The sequence below is a fragment of the Rhinatrema bivittatum genome, chromosome 3, assembly GCF_901001135.1.
Source record: "Rhinatrema bivittatum chromosome 3, aRhiBiv1.1, whole genome shotgun sequence".
Classification (NCBI taxonomy): Eukaryota; Metazoa; Chordata; class Amphibia; order Gymnophiona; family Rhinatrematidae; genus Rhinatrema; species Rhinatrema bivittatum.
In genome coordinates, this window is record NC_042617.1 from 310,517,794 (window position 1) to 310,537,259 (window position 19,466).

The window sequence follows — 19,466 nt, forward strand, 5'->3', positions numbered from 1 at the left end:
TCTATGAAATTTATTTTGCTTCACATAGAAAGATACATGCAAGACATATCACATACAGAATGTATTTTAAATAACACAACCATGAGAAAATGATCTTTCTTGCCTGGATTATTATCATACTGCTGTATAATTCTTATTAAGAATTTGCTTTAAACTTACTATTTCAGTTGTTCAGTTCTGTAAAACAATATTAAAATTGCAAGATATGTTTTTTTGTGTTCCCACTTCAACTTTTTATTTACAGACACTTAAAATTATATTCATTTTGAGAGTTTATTTATCATACAATAGTCAGGCTACACTATCATAGGGAAAACAAACTTTTTAAAAAATTGAAGACACCTTATTTCTTCTAAAACATGATGCTTAGAGGAAAGGGGAAGTCCATTGTGTGCTGCACGTAAAATAACTTAAAACATCTTAGAACATGGGTCTATCATCACCGTACTCTTTACATAGAATCATAATAGCTGTATATGTTCTCATGCACAATCCCCTTACTAACTGTAAATACCCAGTGACAGAAATACTCACTAGCCTGAGGGCTTACTTTTAAAATTTTGCATACACATTGCATTGTTAACACTCCCCCCCCCATCTCATCCCCTCCCCTCAAAAATCATATCAAGGATTTCTCTCTCTGTCTCTCTCTCTCTCTCTTTCACTCATTCACGCTCTCTTTTTGTAGCAGCCACTCAAGTAAAATTAAAATTAGAAGTCAGTTCTCGAATCCGGTTCTCCCTGTTCATTTTCTTAAGCTTCATCCTGCGGTTCTGAAACCAGATTTTGACTTGTCTGTCTGTCAGGTTGATACTCTTACTGATCTCTAGGCGGCGCTCGCGGGTTAAATACATATTGAACAGGAACTCCTTCTCCAGTTCCAGCGTTTGGTGCTTGGTATAAGGACACCTTTTCTTTCTTCCGCTCTTTGCTGTCAGCCAGTTTCCTGTAGCATGTTCTGCCTTTATATCCTCTGTTAAAAATAATGGTAAAGATAAGTACTCCTGCAATAGGCTGGGAGGAAAAAAAAAGAGAGAAAGCTCACGCTAACCTATGGCTTTATATCTGAATAACACCCAGACTGAAAACTGAGAACTACAAAGCCATATTTCTCCAAGGATATTTTCTTTTAGCTTTAAGCTTTAAAAAGTAATTACACATATTTATATATGAAAAATCATCAGTCACGTTCTTCGGCTTTCAGGTATCAGTGGAATACATTCTAACTAGCCATAAGCACCAACTTATACTGTATATATTATCATTGCAGTAAAGAGGGTGGAAAAATAAATCATACAGTTCAAATGCATTAAAACCGCATAATTCAACTAATTTATATCTTCCAGAAATAACCTTTCTTGTCAGCTGTTATGCAGATCTAGAGCTTGAGTTTGTATGTCAAAAGTGTAAACAGATACATACATGCATGCACATATAGATCTAACATATAGGAGCCTTAAATTTTACCTTCAAACTTACAGTGACTTTTAACTTAATTTCAATCACTTTATTTGCTCTTTAATAACATTTTAAGTTTAGCAGATCTAAAAATAGATCGACAGAAACTACAGTAGAAAAGGAAAAATAAAGGTAATTCATATATATGTTTGTGTAATACACACACACACACACACATACAGACAAACACATACCTATGTTGCATTTTAAATTTCTCTCTCTCTCATAGGCGCACGCGCGCGCGCGCACACACACACACAAAATCACTTACATACATACATAATGAGTTGTGTGTGTGTGTGAATGAGAAAAAGTGAAGAGAATACAATTCATCTGCTTCTAGCCTCTTTGAAGTATATTCCAAATTCAAAATACATACTTTGCATTGATATTCTCTGTGTTTCTTTGTGGTACACTAAAACAGTAACCACTTGCCTGTTATCTGCACTTTGCCAGGTAGAACTCTGCGGATATGTGCCCTGAACACTGCTAAATTAAATTTAGTCCTGGAGAGGTAACCTGTTTTATATATTTTCTTATTTTCCGAAGATTTGCAGTTTTAGTCATATGAGACCAAACTTGAACTGCAAAATCCTATTCGTGCCCAGAAGGAAATAGTTTGCATCCAGTCAAATCTGTCCCATTATTGACTCTCACAATCATTTTACAGCAGCATCATTTGTTAAATAGTTTAATTTGCAGCCTGACAACGTACCATTGGTTGGAAAACCTTCCTTAATATACAGAAACGAAAAGTCAAGCAAGAAAAAAGCAAATAATCTGGGCAAACCATTTTCTTTAGATGTTTCACTTTTCGAGCAGATTATTTACACCAAAGCAACAATATTGCAGCTTTTTTTTTTCTTGTTTCCTTTAAAAAAAAATAAGGCAATTGTTTTGAAAGGTTTCAATATCAACAGAAGGAAGGCACGCGCTTTAACTTTTTTTAACCTTGACTTTGTAATTGTTGCAATTGTAACATTTAGAGTCGAGTAAAATAAGGGCAGCGTTCAAGTGTGAATTAAAATTAAAATAGTCTTTAAAAGAAATGAAGGTGGGAATACTTTGTTATTGAGCAGCGAGAAATGGTGTAAGGTATAGGAGCACATGCAACCCTCACAACTGGGTATATTTGTATGTATGGGTATATGTGAGTGTGCGGGTGCGCGTGTACTCTGACCTACATATGTATTTGTGAACTTGAACACAGATGCAGTTAATGTGAGCGTATTTTCCTGCTTATCCTTTTCCAAAGTATTTCAAGTTAATTCGTGCGGAAACAAGTGAACCTGAAACCACCAATAGGTAAAACTGGTTTTATTTGTTAAAACTAAAACATTTTTTTTATGCTTCAACTTTTCAGACATGTTCTGTTTTCCTAAACAAATTTTCTCTCTTCATATACAAAAATATTGCGGAGGCTCACTATCTAATATATGTACATGACGCATGTATGTGTATACGTAGATATGTATTAGTATGTTTCTGTGTGTGTCTCTCTATATATAAATGGACACAGGCACTCCCACACCCACACATACATAACATATACATATAGTTAAGAAACTAGTTCAAAGGAAGCTCCATATTTTCAGTATATTATATGTGCGCAGTATATTTTACGGTGAAATTTAACTTTTTCTGAGAAAGAAAGGTAATAAAAGGGTAAATAATGCATTATATAAACTTTTTTTAAAATTTTAAACATTAACATGCAAAAGAGTAAACTGCCCCTTTGAGAGTCAAGATTATATTCAATTAAACCACCGGAGATTTTTGTTTTTGTCCTGAGCAGTTCTTCTCATTTTGAAATCATACAAAAATTGCAGTTATTCAAATGACACCATTTCAAATCCATTCCTTAAGGAAAGCCAATCATAGAAAAGTATTCAGTGTATCGTTACCGGCATGCAAGGAGTCACTTTTCCTTTCATTTATGTATAAACAAAATGTATATCTGTATCTATTTATTCATGTGTAAAATAGTGCATAAATGTAATAGATATATTACATGCATATTTCAAATATCTAATCTAGCTGCATAATATATGTCCACTATGCATTTGCATTCACAGAATTTAAATAAAAAAAAAAGTTGATCCTTTTCCATACCCACCCACCACCCAATTTAGAAGCTAAACGTTATCTATAAATGTCATATTTTGATTGAGATATCACTTATCACTTCTGTCTGACCGAAATGGGAAAAATAATAATAGCCAGCCAGCGATTGTTTTTACACCCACGAATAATCACAATACCCGAGTCTCCTGGAAGGTTGATGCATCTCTCATTACTCAGAATGAAAGGTTGCTTACCTTTCGCTTCATTGTCAGAATTGTCTGTACTGGTATCAGTAATTTTATTCTGCTCTCTCTCCGTTTCCGATGGGTTTGTTTTGGGAGCCGGGAGGCTTTTTTCAGTTTTGATTTCACTGGAAGAGGTGTTGATTGTGGTGGTGTTGCTGCTGCTGCTGCTGGTTGAGGTCATAGGAGTCTTTGCATCTGTTTTACTGTTTTCGGGGAAACTCAGTTTACCTCTTGGCTGCTTCTCCAGATGCTCACTCTTTGCGTTCAGACTCGCCCTGGCTTCAAAACTTGCCTCAAACTCGCTTGTATGGTTGCAGTTGTTGGGATCCTTCTCCATAGCATACCCTTGACTTGCTTGATAGTAGCTGGGTACTGGAACTTCATGATCATTTGGACAAGAGTCAGGCATTTGATTAGGATAGAGAGCTGACTCAGTGCTACTTTTTGCCCTCTTGTCAGTGTTATACATGCAGCACACATTTTCTTCCTTGACATTGGTGGGAAAAGAACAGGACGAGAGCTGCCTGGCAACAGGTTGTTCAATTCTGTAAGTATTTTTAGGGTCACACCAATTATCCAGTTGAGAGAGGTAAGATGGATAGGTGTTGAGAGACAGGCTGGTATTATTTACCTCGTCTCTTTTAGAAAGAGACGGGATAATTCCACAGTTTCTCATCATTCCACAGCTGAAATCGCTCCCAGACTGCATATACATTCCTTGGTTGGAAGGATAATTATCTCCTCTGCAGGTGCCGGCTAAAGAGTCCATCAGAAACGAGTTAGAAGTCACATTGTTGGGACATGACATTTTCAGAGAGGGATTTTAAAGAAGAATAGTACAGCCACTGGCTGACATCTTTTTTTAGGGCAAAATATCAGCACCATAATTATCCACGCATTGGCCCCCACCACGTGACTTCCAGGCCAATGAGGATTGAAAATGGCCTTGATGATTCAGACGCGAGTGACGTCACAGGGGTCAAGTTGTTCGGGAATGCGAAAATGAACGTGGAGCAATAGCGACATCTAGCAGTTTTTCAGGGTTACAACGCTTGGGACCTTCAAGTTGAACAAAGGAGATCTGCTTTGGTTTGTTTACCAAGGAACCAACGTGTGTCCGCAGGAGAAGGGGAAATACAAGGAGGTAATGCCGAAATAAAAGCGAAGTTAAAATCAAATTTATAAAGCTATCAAATGTTCAACGCAGTTATTTTTCTTCTTTTCTTGTTGCTTTCGTTTTTCCTTTCTAAAATCTGTCACGTTCTCACCTCTGGGAAAGCCATTCATGAACTTTTGTTTTTAACAAGACCTTCACTTACTCTTGGCAGAAGAACTTGAATATTTAAGTGGCAGGCTGTAGTCGCTTAGGATCTATCATTACATTCAGAGCTGTTGTTACTGTTAATCCTTCATCAGGGAAGAATGTGAGCAATTCTTCCTTTTGGGGATGAAAAAAAAGGGAATCGAATGGAAACACTTAAGAAATTAAAAAGCTTTCGACTCGCGTCACGTCGCAGTAGTCTCTGAAATCTCAAAAGCTCATTTTCAAGATCACATAAACAGTTGAATAACAGGTTTTTCGGGTCTATTTTGTGCATGTTCAAAACAGTAAGATCGTTATTTACTTTGATGTTCTTTGGTTTTCTTTTCTCTCCATATACATTTATATTTCTCTTTTTTTTTTCTATCTATAGAAATATATATTTGTTCCAGTATATCGAATGTGAAAAAGAAAATCGGTGTCTTTTATCATCTGGGATTTGTTTGCCTGCTGGAATTCAGCATGTGCTATATTTATTCTGAAAAACATTTTAAAACGTAAATATAAACGGGGAGGGAAAATGACAGAAGCAATAGAAAATGCAGATGTATTTTTTGTAGAATAAACTTAATAGGGCGCTTTTGATGTTCTTCACAAAATGGTTTTTAAACTAAAAGTAAAAAATGGATTATAAAACGTGATTCATTTTATGAGTCACTCGGTAAAAAAGAGAAAATGCTCAAACAAAGAGGTTGCTTGCTGAAAGCTTATATAGTTTTCATTTTATTCAACTGTGCTTTAGGTTATAAAGCTAACTTTATTTTCTCTAATAAACTGAATAAAACAACAGGTATTTTAACACAGTTATGTTAATATTTAAATGATTTATATGTGGTTAATTTTCTATTATATTTGTTTTTAAATTTGCACTTATACTATCTTTTTTATTTCTTTTGCTTTCATTTTTCCCTTATATTTTATTTTATTATAGCTTGATGATTAACTTAGGTGCAGTAGAAATATACACTTCCAGTTCGGGGAAACAATTTGAAGCAGTAGATAAAGAGGGTTTTGTTTGTTTGTCTGGGGTTTATTTTGGATTTTTAGGAACGGTAACCATGTACAATTACATTTACCAGATAATAACTAATCTGAAAGTTAGAAATGTTCGGCGCTCAGCTACAGAAAAAGAACTTCTCAAAGCCAAGTTGAATACTATATTGAAAAGGGAATGAAGAAAAAGATTCCTACTTAACTAACCGAATTTAATGTATTTGTTAACTTATGCAGCTAAACAGAGAAAGTAAAGTTAAAACTGAATAGAAGTTTCAGAGCCGCTTAAACTAATTTCTAATAAGTTGTTCATGTTTCTTCTCAGCCGTTTTGCTGAAAAGTCCCTGGAAGATTGACATACTTAAATACGTCAGTTTAAAAAAGCAACCCCCTAAGATTTTACATAGTTTATTATAACCACCTATATGGTTTCGTCAGTCTCAGTCTTTTCAGACATTAATTTAGCTTTCATTGGAATGTTATTTGCGTCTTTATGTGCCTTTGTTTGCATTATTTGTCTCCGCTTTTTCAAACTCTCTGTAAGAAGTTGTGGTTTTATGATGATACAGGAAGATTCCACATAATGTTTATAAGCAGAGAATAAAAATTTAGTATGGGAACCAATATGATCTAATTTATAGGTGACGAAAGTGAAGACCAAGGTAATTTACTTTCTAAAATCCGAATCTCTTTTAATTTTTTCTTTTCTTTCTTTTTTTTTTCATTCCCTTTACTTTTGCGGAGGATATAGGACTCACAATGTAATTTTTGTAAGAGCAGACTCCACCTCAAATTCCAGGCGGATCTATGTGTAAAGTTAAATGATATGCTATTTCCCTTGATTTTGGCATGGATTTTTATCAAGAAACTGCTTAAAATAAGTGCCATCATATCAAAAGAACAGCATTAACGGTTCTTTTTATCTTTTACAGACTCTACCGCCAGAATATAGGAGCGTGTGAAGAAAAGCTTGAATAAAGATTTTTAGACTATGTGTTCGTATCTATGTGTGCACAAACATCAGAGTTTACACTTTGAAAAGTCATGTCTGGCCTAGTTACAGAAATACAATTGCACACAGGCTTAAACCAGTTTCTTGATATATTTTATCACCTGTAATTTTAGATACTTGTTATGGTTTTCTGAGAATTAATTGTCACTAATTTCTATCTACCTACCTTCCTATCTATCTATCTATCTATCTATCTATCTATCTGTCTAACTATCTATCTACACACATATCACTTTTTTTGTCTCTCTTTTGTCTCTCTTTGTATATGTGTGTGTGTGTGTGTGATACACACATACACAAACACACAGGTATAGCACACATTTATTTTTTTATTGTTCTAGAATAGAAAGAGGCAGAGATTTCATTAAACACCCTGAATGACGCCTCCAGGAGACCAGATATTGTTTAAAGTTAAAAATAATTAGAATTATGATAACCATGGGTCATTGAAGGAAAAACAAATAAAATTCATCAAGCTAAATAGAACCCCCGTTGGGACAAATGCTTTTCTCTAATTACAGAAAATAAATACCAACAAAAAGCTATTAAAACTTAAAGGGGAAGAACCTACATATGTTAGTTTAATATCATTCATATCCACACGCTAAGGAAATAACAAGAAACCTAGACAGAGATATATATCCAAATATGTGCAGTCATAATTATATATCTGCATCCGTGTATGCATAATAGAAAATCAAGTTTTGGCGCATTTTATTACATTGTACTATGCTATAAAGAATATGTGTGTGTGTGTGTGTGCTCGCATAGGTATAAAGACATATCTGGATAAAAATCTATTAGAATTAGATATAGTCATCTTTAGGGGACTCTAACTGTAATTACATAGAAAAGATATCGGATGACATTTTCATTGCAATTGTAAAAACTATTCATGCTTTTTTTTTTTTTTTTTTAATAATCTCGGGGATCATGGGGTCAAATAAAAATATCGCACCAAAAATCTTGAGAAGAATTCACAGAAGTGGAAATACGCTGATGTTCTTAAAGAAATCCTGACACTTGAACATATGTGAAAACGTGCTTTCTTGTTCTCTTTACTCACTGTTTCTTTATCTCAAGTGTGTCTGGGCTGTGTGTCTGGAAGAGAAGTACAGCTGTGCTGTTATTGTCCTTTGCACTTGAATTGTCTGTGGGGTATTACCTCCAAAGAGTCTACTGATCAGAAGTTAGTTGCCTCCATATGGTGAGAGGGCAGCAGATAAACACATCTGAGAAATGATTGCCAAGGGCTACCTGGATTCCTTTATTCCACTTGCTTAGTAAATTTGAGGCATCCTTCCTTAAAAGTAAAAAAACAAAACAAAACGAACAAAAATACTATTGCCGAAATCGCATTCTGTCCTAGAAACTTGCATGTGCATCGATGGAGCATTTGGGCAACTCTTTAACGATTATCTTAAATTTGTTTGTTTTTCCTGCTCAATATTATACCGCAGGATGTTACGGAAATGATTATGATTTATATGAAAGTACACCAGAGTACAATAACAACAATGCACAAAAACTAAAACCCACGCCTTTTCGATGTTGGCTTAAAATCTGTAAACTATCACCACAAGATATCCATTAAACTTTACAGTCAGCTTATTCCTCTTCTGTCTTTCTCAGTAACCTAAGTCAAAGAATAATATTCCATGAGGCCGAACTGAAAAATATATACAAATTCATTTGCTTTTGAGCCCAGCAAAGCATGTTCCTTCTGTATTACTCTTATTTTTTTTTAGTTCTCCTACATTACCTTTTCCGTTATAAGTAATGCTAGAGAAACATTATGGAAAAAGTATAGTAGCAAAGGTGAAAAAAGAGAATCTTTTGGGGCCAGATATTTCAATAAAATTGAAAATACATATCTATCTATCTATCTATCTATCTAGACACACACACACACTAATAATAAAAAATAATTATTGGATTTTTAGCACATCTTTCCAAATGATGCTAAAGGTGGTTTACTACATCATTAGATTTCAGGTGCAATAATTCCTGAATATATAATATGTATGTTTCTTTCACACAGATACTATAAATTGCAAGAAAATTTAAAAAATGTAGTTGCAATAGCGATATCCCAGTTATTTTTGTCTTTTAAGTAGGGAAAATACTTTGTTATATTTTACAAAAGACAGTAGATTTTTTTTTACATAAAACTGCAATATTCTCTTATGAATGATAAAGAAGCATAAAATATCACTCCATCAGCTTTTAATACATTGATATGTTTTTCTTTTTGTTCCAAAAGCAATCCTATGATTTTAGAAATGTAAGGCAATATTTAAAGTATTCTTGAAAATATGAGCATTTTGGATGGGAAACAATATTGTATAATTATGTGTAATGTTGACCCTAGTATGCGACTTTTCATGTGAAATGTATAAATGCTGAATATGTTTGCAAAATGCAATGTCTTTTCCAATAGATAACCCCCTCCCAGTTAAGGTCTCTTCTATGTGGTGGGTTTTTTTTTTTTAAATTAACAAAAGCACATGCAATAATAATACCGGTCTTAATGCATCAGGCTCCTGGCGGATATAAAATCAATGATGGCAGGTTGTACCCGAATATATAATGTCTCGAGAAATGCATTTTTTCTTCTGTGCTATATTAAAAATGTTGAAAAGGCTTTATTTCATGGTTAATTATATAGACTGTTTTTATAATTAGTTGATCCTAGGACTGAACAGAAAAAAATAACTAATAAAATGCAAATAGAAAGAGTAAAATCACAGTAAAAAGTAACATTACAACCACATTTTTTGAAAAAAGATTTCATAGCTCTTATGAATCCTTATCACAGAAGGGCAGGAACGTGTAATCGTAAAATAACCTTACATCTTTTTAGTTAAAAACGTATATCAAACCATACTAGGTAAACGATATTTTCAAGGTAAGTTTTAAAAATAGGGTTTATTAAGGACATTTCCCACTTCTCCAAAAATAGCACGAATACGTTTCTTTTGACATCTATTCAACAATGCGATTAAAGATATGGAAGTCGTTGTTGTCTGTTTAAAATGAAAAGACTATCCATTCTCAACTGTACCAGCATATAAACTATAGTAATCTTCAGATTAAAAGTTATTTATTGAATAATCAATACTTTGGCAGATTCAGAGGCACTATTTTGTGAATAATATGAGACTTATCTTTTCTACAATGCAAGGCAAGATCCTCTGAGAAGTTCGAGTTGTTCTTTAGACTTTAGTAGTGGTAAGAAGAGAGGTGTTGATAGCTAAAGATCAACGCGAATAAAGAAGGCCGCAATACGAAGTAGTGTGGCGGTGGAATGGGGGGCGGGCAGGTGCAAAATGCGAAATACAATATGTGTCGTGCATTTGTTTTCACAAAACCCTTGAGGAACAGATTCTAAAATAGCTTATTCAAATAGCCGCAAAGCAAACAACGTTTTCTTACTCTAGGAAATTGAAGGCATTATTCATTCAAAAATGATTTTTCTAACAGTAGTTCAATGTTTGGCCACAGACATATTTTGCCACCATACAACAGATGAACATCAGAAGTCAATCTGATCGGCCAGAGTCAGTCTTTCAAAACATTTCTGATTCCACAACAACCACTTAATTTTTACACCTAACCGCCAGAAAATTGCTATACTAAGGCTTTCTTTCTTTCTTTTTTTTTTTTTTAAGTAATTTGCCTCCAGCAGTTAGCTTGTTTTCCCAGTAACATATCAAATGACACAAATAAATGAATTTCACCATGTGTACCATCCACAGGAACAGAAGACATGATGACTTCTTCAAGTCCACTTGCCGCTGAGAACGTCTTTTTTTTAGTCGTCTTCTTCCGAGTTTCGCCGTATTTCCGCCTTGTTTGAGTTGCATATTCCAAACAAACGTCCGACCCAATCTAGAAAAAAGTGCCATTAAGGGCAGGTGCCTCTCTATTGTTTGTCATCAGACAGGAGCTCTGATATTTTATTTGCTGCGCAGACTAGAGTACACTTTTTAAATGTTTTTTTTCTTTCAGCAGTCAAGATTTTACCTCTATGTGTGTGTGTGTGTGTGTGTTTGTGAGTGCGATGTATGTCTTTCTTCGACTATATATGTTTGGTTGTTGTACATATGGTATGTATAGGTGAGTGCGTTAGACTGTGAGTTTGAGTTTTCATATGTGTATGCTTATATATGTAGCTGTATGCCTGAGAGCCAAGTACTAAGTTCTACTATTTTTCTTCTGTATTTAAGTTAACTCACTGAGCATTGCATGTGCGTGTATTGTGGAAAAGTAAATTAAAAGTCTCCTGTTTCTTGATTTCCTACGTCTCTGCTATATTTCACAACAGAATAACCTACACCAGCCTACAATATGTTGTCTAGGATTACAGGGTGAAATAGGAAACAGGTTGGATTAATGTTTGGTGTGTTCCTTACGTCACGAGAGTCACTTTGCAATTAGCTTGTGTGTCATTATCATATAGCCTACTACACTCTTTGCCCAACCCCTCCCTCCCCAACCAAGCACTTAAGGAAAGGTCTTCCGGTGGACGAGCAGAAGTAAATTAATCTGGTGTTGCATGCAAGAAATGTGTGCTCGAAATTAAGGGCAAAAAAGTTGTAAAACTTTTATGCCAAACAAAGATATAAAAACTTTCCATGCGTTAAAGATATCAAAAGGTTTATAACAATAATAAAGAGGGGAGGGAGAGAGAGAGAGAGAGAGAGAGAGAGAGAGAGAGAGAGAGAATGTGTGTGTGCCCAAGCGCGCAAACACACACACACACACACACTAGAACTGTGTGTTACCTCCGCCTCCTCCAAAATCCTTTAAAAGCTTCTTTGCAGGGTTAAATATTAAGTACTATAAATACCTCACTTGGTTCAAAATTTGGATTTAGAAAGTGGTTCCCTCTACGTTTGCAATTCCGTCTTAGTGGGCGGGTCCTTGAATGAAAGAACAGCCTTTCTGATTCCGCTTTATCACAAAAGGGTTAAAGGTGACGGCCTTGACTTTATTGAAGTTCAAAGACATCATATATTCAACATTTGTTTGTAGTTTTTTTTTTTTTAACTTCCCCACTTCCCAAATATGTGCGCAAGACAGAAGAAGAAGAAGAAGAAAAAAACCCAACTTTGCAAGGGATCCTGGCCCATTTCGACTTTTTCTATATCGTAGACCAACTGAAAAGAGACAGCTCTTAAACTTACATTATATTTTTTTTTCTCCTAGTTATCCTACTCTCCTTTCGGCAACCTGTCCTCCCACCGAAAAAAACAATTAAACAAAAAATAACAACAGTCATTTCTAATGTGACTATTTAATACTGCTGTAAACTCCCTCACGCTCTATAAACTTGGGTTTCACGGCTTGCATTCCATTTTAACCCAACGAAACTTTGAACTAGGCCTCCAGCTTCAGCGCGGCTCAAGACGTGGGAGAGGGGGGATAAAGAAAAGAGGTTACTGAACAGCTCTGTCCTATTTGTTTACTATTTATAGCGGAAGTCTTTGCCTATGGCCAGACGGTGTAATTAACAAAAATTAAGCTGTTTAGTGCTGCAGTCTTTATTGCAATGTCTAGACGAGGCGTTTTCGTCAAGCCAATCGCTGTTGTTACGGGACAACTGTAGCTTCTAACCTTGTTATTTGCACCTAGGTTTGGTTTTTCTAACTTCAAAAGAATGGTTTGGAAAACAAACATTAAATAAAGATAAATTTTTTGTAGGGGTGGAATGCATTTGTGCATGTTCTTTGTGTGGGCTTTCCTTTCCATAAATGATCCTATATCGCTGAAAACATTTTTTTTTGCAAAATACCTCAGTTTATGACTCTTTCTAGAATGCACTTATTGTAAAAAAAAAATAAAAAATATGCCAATTGGATAGAACTTATACAGGCTCCTTTTGGAGCTAAGATGCCTGCCTTCAAGGGAGCTTTAGCCTTCTACTTTAATTTAAAGCTGGTTGTTTTAAGTTTTTGTCACCATGCCTGAATCGCTGGTAACATTTTTGTTCCCTAACAGTGGTTTATTTGCATTGGATTTAATGAGAAATATACTCAAATAAGGTGTGACTGTAAGTTACAAAACTGATTATTTCAGTGAGTGTGACATTTTTATATGCAGACTCTTTTTTCCTTTCATTTTTTTTTTGTGCAGACTCAGCACATTTTTTTTTAGATTTCGTCTTCTACTGTAGTCAAGTAATAATAATAATAAAACAAACCCCTACACAGGTAGCAAATTTGTGCTACCTCTGGTGGACAGGACTATATTTAAAAACAGTTTTGTGAAAGTAATTTACGCGAATGCATTTCAATATTAACATACAAACTCCACTACTGTTCATGAAAAGGGTATGAATTCCTTATTACTTTAATTAAGAATGAAAGCTATAATAATAACAAAAGATTTTTCATTCTCTTTTACACTGTGATACATGCACTGCACATTGCTATCATTTTAACAACATTGTTATGTGTTTGCTCATTACACTCAGTGATACATGAAACAACTAACAATGCACTTTATAGGAGCTTCTGTTTTGAAGCGTAAGGATGTTATTTTGGAGATGGACAATTATGCTTGTCGATGTAATGTGAAATCTACTTTACTTTGTGGAAGGCTATATTATTTATGGGTATACTTGCACTTTTACTTTTCCTATTTCAAGTAATTAAATAAGATTGCTACAACCCCACCTCCAAACAGAAATAAAAACATCTGTGGATCAGGAAAATCTCCCAGTACATTAAATTCAGTGAATGTTAGGCTAAACAGGAACCCCACACACGCACGCCCGCGCACGCACACACGCACACACGCACACACACATACACACACACACACACACCCTGTCTATCTATCTATCTATCTATCTATCTATCTATCTATCCATCCACATACACACACCCATCACATACACACAAACATACATATGTGTGTGTGTGTGTGTGTATATAAGTAAATTACATATTGCACAGATCCAAAAGAAACACTGTCTCGGACACTATCTAGAGTCCTGTTGAAACGTCCCATAGCACTTTGACATCGCTATAGGTTGTTATAATGGGAAATAGGCGAATTAAATGGTCAAATAAAATGAATTTGTTGGATAATTTTCATGCATTTTTATTGGAACTCACACATACACTGAATTACACAGATTCACGCATCATACACACATACCAGAGAACAGAACACATATACATCCTCACACTCAAAAGCAGACACCTTAGAACACACACACACACACACACACACACACACACACACACACACATTATTTTCATCTTCCACATCCTGAAAATACATCTGAAATTTATTTACAAACAATTAAAGAAACACGTTCCAAACGTCTCATTGTGTATGCCTAACAAAGGAATAACAACATATCCTTGTACAAATAAAAAAGGAAAGACACATAACGATGAAATATCAACTTTGCTGAACCACGAAGAATTGTTACATCAAGTTTGGGCAAAGCCCTATGGTCTGCATACCAAATGAATAGAGAAATTGTTTATTGTTTTGCGTGTGTGTGCATATCTCTTTATCTATCTATCTAGATACAGATATAAATAGACAAATATAGGTAGATAAATGAAAAGATATAGATATAAATATGCATTTATCTATCTCTATCAATATAATTTTCTATATCTATATATACATATCGATATATAAAATCACCATCATCCTACCTATACAATGAATTAAGGTAACTAAACTCATGATAGAGACACCTTCACCAATTTATTTTTGAATAGCATTATTATAAAAGCAGGTAAAATAATTATTGCAATACACTACCAGTTGAAATGCGTTTATTAAAATGGATTGATTAAATGAAAAAAAATTGCAATTGTTTGGACATATAGTTAAATAAAAAGTTCCTCCTCCTCCAGCCCCTTCTCCAATGTCTTGAAAGGCTTGGGAACTGAGAGCGCAGGTTACTCTTTCTGCTACTCGGTCGAGTTCAAACATACAAGCCCGAGGAAGGGAAAAGGCTTAAACTCCGGGGTTCTCCGAAGAGTCAGGAGACAACCGTGACCTTCCGTCTTCCTGAAGACGAGCCTCCTTGGAAGAAGAGGGGATTTCAAAACTGCTCACAACAAGGGATTTCCAGAAAAATATTGCAGTCGGTCTCTGCTTAGTTTTTTTTCTTTCATCCTTCTGTTCTGAAACCAAATTTTAACCTGACGGTCAGTGAGATTCAGCATTCTAGACAGTTGGAGCCTTTTCTCTTTGTTGATGTAGACATTGAAGAAAAACTCTCTCTCGAGTTCTCGGATTTGGAATTTAGAATAGGGACATCTCTTTTTTCTTGTACGTGGAGCATCTTAAGAATAACAAAAGAGACAGTAAAGATATAATGCATTAAATCAATCACTCTAACTACATCACACTTTTAACTTACACATGCAACTAACATAAATGTGACCCCATAAATACGTGTCTGCAGAAAAAACACACACAAAAATACACATATTGCTATCGGTCTATCAAAACCGACAGCACACACCTATGGGTTGAAAATGTTAGATACAGTGATATAGATTTTCATAAAGATACATTGTGTAAAGCCATGTGTAGATTTATACTTATACACACAAACAGGAAAGAGAGATTAGCTTGCACTATTAAAGCTTAAGGGATAAGACAGGCACACAACTAGACAGAAACACAACATATAAAAACCTTTATTTATACATCACATGGAATGACGGTATATAAAACACTCAAATAAGTAAATAAATAAATGTACAAGTAGATAATACAGACTAGCACGTGTGAGTATTTATCTGCACATATTACAGAGATGAAAATATGGCACTCACAATTGCTTTATGTACTATATGCAACGTCCAATACACAAACATAATTTCAGGTACACAGCACAAACACAGAAACAACATCCATACCTATATACACATATATGCCCCTCTATTTAACAAGAGACTTGCATTTTTATACAGCTTAGTATATGCTATATGGATGTAGATGTAGAACTTTATTTCCGCTGCATCTCTCTCTCTCTCTGTCTCTCTCTGTCTCTGTCTCTCTCTCTCTCTCTCACACACACACACACACAGACATGTATAACCCTTTTAAGATAATGGTTAGTTTATCTACTATGGAATTCTAATTACTTGTAATAAGAGTCAGATTCTGATTCTGATGCAGCAGATCTTCTTAGAAGAAACTGAACTAAGCAAAAACATTAGTTTGCTATAAACAGAGTTTTACTGTAGAAGAATTTGACTATCTAAGCCAATTCTGAATTAGTATTGCTACAAGTGTTATAGCCAAGCAAGATTTGCTATATCAATACGTGTAAGGGGTCTGCATACACAAGAGAGAGAGATCATTTTCCATCTGAAAATGAGCATATGTGCATACACAGATGAAATGGACAGTGAAAGCATACATAGTAAGGTTCTCTCTCTTATTAGATCTAGGCGCCCGCACACACACATACGTACAAGGGCGCGCGCATAGACACACGCATACTATTGTATCAAATATCCTATGCACCGTGTGATAATACAAAAAATATTTTTTAAACGCTCACAATTGTTCTAGATAGTCCATAGGGGAAAAATCACATACATATTTGTAAATAATGAGCTTTATGCACTCCTATGGAAAGCCAGCCCAATGAAAGAAAATAATTAAGAGACATTGGAACTAGGATATTGTCAATTATGTAAGGCATAAGTTTTATAAAGAGAACAAATCCTCAAGAAAGAAAAGGAAGATTTATTCGGTGCTCAATACATATATTTCAGGAAATCAAATCATAAAATGTGTTACAATGAAGTTTAAAAGTTCAGAAAGAGGAAATCTCTCCAAAAACATTTTGTTTCTGGGTCTTCATTAAAGTGTAAGTCGTCTTTTTCATGCAGTTTATCACATGATTCAGTTGAGAAAGTTAATAAAAATAAGTCATATTAGCCTGAGGGAAAAAAGGAGGAGAACCAATATGAAATGTTAGCCATTTTTTTTTCTGAACTGTCTTCATAGCTTTCATAAAGAAAAGACCAAACGTGGTTTCAATTGCAAAAAATGAAAAATATAAATATAAGTAAAACATAAAAAAGCCTGCCTGACAGAAAGTGTGGAAGAGATTATTAAGAAGAGTCGCCCCCCAAAAAATGTGTTCTGTCCAATTACTTTTCACCCTTAACAGCCCAGGACCCAGTCCTTTTAAAATGGTCGTGTAAATTCATGATCAAAGCTAATATTTGTCACTATGGTGCGTGCTTTTTAAATTTCACAGACTTCTAAAGACAGTGTGCCTCTGTATAACATCTCCATTTTTTTCCAAAGTGCTTTCCCATCGTAAAAAAACGCTCTCTCGTTGGAAGAAAGAGTTTTGTAGGTTATAATAAAAACCTTTGAATGCTTATAAAAGTCCACATAAAATGTGACCGACAAAACATCGGGCTAGTCCCTTAACCTTTCCATTCTCTCTCTCTCTCTCTCTTTCTCTCTCTCTCTCTCGCTCTCTCTCTCTTTCTCTGTATTTTTACAACTCTACCTACTGGAGTTGCTGCTTTTGCTGCCTTCCTTGTTGTTGACGGAAGACGAGGAGGCAGAAGAGCCTGGGTTTGTGTTTTCTTCCTCGTCTTCCGGGTCTAGTCCGTGATCTCCTCCGGATGACTGGGTGCCTGGCTGGGTGTCCGCCTCCAGCTTCCCATCGCTCTTGGAGACACAGCTGTCAGCTGGCTGGCTCTCGGTCCCACAGTAGGCATTCTCAAAAAAACGATCAAACCCTTGTGGCAGAACATTGTTTTTGCTCATGCTGGAGTAGAAGCCGGTCGAGGGGTGGTTGGAGCTAGGGTGGTGGTGGTGGTGGTGGTGGTGGCTGTACACATTCTCGTTTTTCATTAGCATTTCGGTCATGGTGGAAGGCGGGAGGCACTCTCTGTGCATCAGCTCCTCTGCTGCAGAATAACAAGAGGAATAATTGTTCCTGGGGTGCCATTTACTGGCAGGGTCTATGCCATAGGAGACCTCCCGGACTGGCTGCACTTGGGAGAGGTTAGTGGAGTAAGGATAGGAGATCTGGCGAGAGGGGGCCTGTGGTAAGAAGGAAGACACGGTGGAGAATTCAGGGACGTAATATGTGCAGCTGGGGAGGTAAAGGTTGGAAGTACAGCCTGCTCGCTCTCCAAAGTCTGCAGCCCCCCTCTCTTTACGCGACTGAGAGCAGAAGTTGCCTAGGTTCACCGAGTTAAACATCTTTCTTCCTTTTCTTGCACGATAGATAGATGGGTTTGGATCCAAGCTTCAAAAGAGGAAACATTTGGGAAAGGCGAAAGATGACGCGCTATCCGTCTCAGTCGCTCCCCGGGAGCACGTGATGCCAAACTAGATATTGTCATATATCAGTTTGGAGCACTTAGAAGCGTAGGAGGGGTTCATTTAGGTAAGATCTGAAAGGTTCAAGCGATTGGTTTTCAAACACCGCAGAAGCATTATGAAAATCAATTGCAGATTTGTATTCATTTGCTTTCAGCCAACTCCTCTTCTATGTGTTTCAGAACAGAAAAGCTTGTTTAGAGGCAGGGAGGAGGGAATTTGTGGGAGGGGTGGTTTTGAAGTTTTTAATTTAATCTCTCTCTCTCTCTCTCTCACTCACGAAATTTGAACCCTGGATCGATTTTTACGTGGTTTTGCCATTACTACTATATCTAAGGTAAATCTGTCAGTGGCATATACACTTGCAAAACAGAATGGGAGGTGTCGTTTAAGGACGGGTTAAGTTTGCTAACATTTCAAAAGTCTTGCCTTGGTCCTGATCAGACTCCGTATCTGATCATAAGTATAAAGAGAATCTCCCTTTCAGTTACTTGTCAGGCTTCTCATTATAAAGATATTTTAGTTGCTTTTGTCTTAAGCAAGCCTTGTGTTTTTGAATGGGTTACCTTTCTTCAATGCCAACGTTTCAAACTTTAAAGGCAGCTCACAGTTCAGTTCAGATTCACTCATAACAGTCTTAATGACTTTGGGTATCGAATTAATGATATATCACTGAGCAGAGCAAATGAAGAAAGTCAATGACTAATAAATACTCAACAGTATTATTACTCGAATCCTCTTTTAATGTTTTATAAAATATTTATGACGTAAGGGTCCCATATTGAATTTTTAATGCCCACGTTTATTGCCAATCAATGCACCAATGGAACACCATCATTCTTTTTTTTCTTGATATTGAATTTAAAAAGACTACAGCTATTAAAATCATTTGTCTTACCTATGTATCTTAGTCTTAATCCTGCGACCAATACTTATTAAATTGTTTTTTTTTTTATAGCGGCGAATAGCGATAGTTAAGTTGTAAATACTGTTGGAAGGACGATTGGCAGGATTTACTTATTTCACG

At 35.7% G+C, this 19,466-nt stretch overlaps 2 protein-coding genes and 1 long non-coding RNA gene across 3 annotated transcripts; 1 reads left to right on the plus strand and 2 right to left on the minus strand.

Moving 5' to 3' along the window:
• On the minus strand, positions 1-5,859 carry HOXC10 (homeobox C10). The gene is made up of 2 exons (XM_029595192.1): positions 3,777-5,859; positions 1-973 (listed from the first exon to the last, which is right to left on the minus strand). The coding sequence occupies exons 1-2, from the start codon at positions 4,573-4,575 to the stop codon at positions 696-698; spliced, it is 1,077 nt and encodes a 358-aa protein (XP_029451052.1). The 5' UTR covers positions 4,576-5,859; the 3' UTR covers positions 1-695.
• On the plus strand, positions 4,876-7,982 carry LOC115087701. The gene is made up of 3 exons (XR_003855582.1): positions 4,876-4,911; positions 5,462-5,585; positions 7,014-7,982. It is a non-coding gene; the product is annotated as an uncharacterized LOC115087701 (long non-coding RNA).
• A 6,495-nt stretch (positions 7,983-14,477) lies between these two features.
• HOXC11 (homeobox C11) lies at positions 14,478-18,319 on the minus strand. The gene is made up of 2 exons (XM_029596997.1): positions 17,620-18,319; positions 14,478-15,413 (listed from the first exon to the last, which is right to left on the minus strand). Exons 1-2 carry the CDS (start codon positions 18,317-18,319, stop codon positions 15,181-15,183), a joined length of 933 nt encoding a protein of 310 aa, XP_029452857.1. The 3' UTR covers positions 14,478-15,180.
• Positions 18,320-19,466: the final 1,147 nt, after the last annotated feature.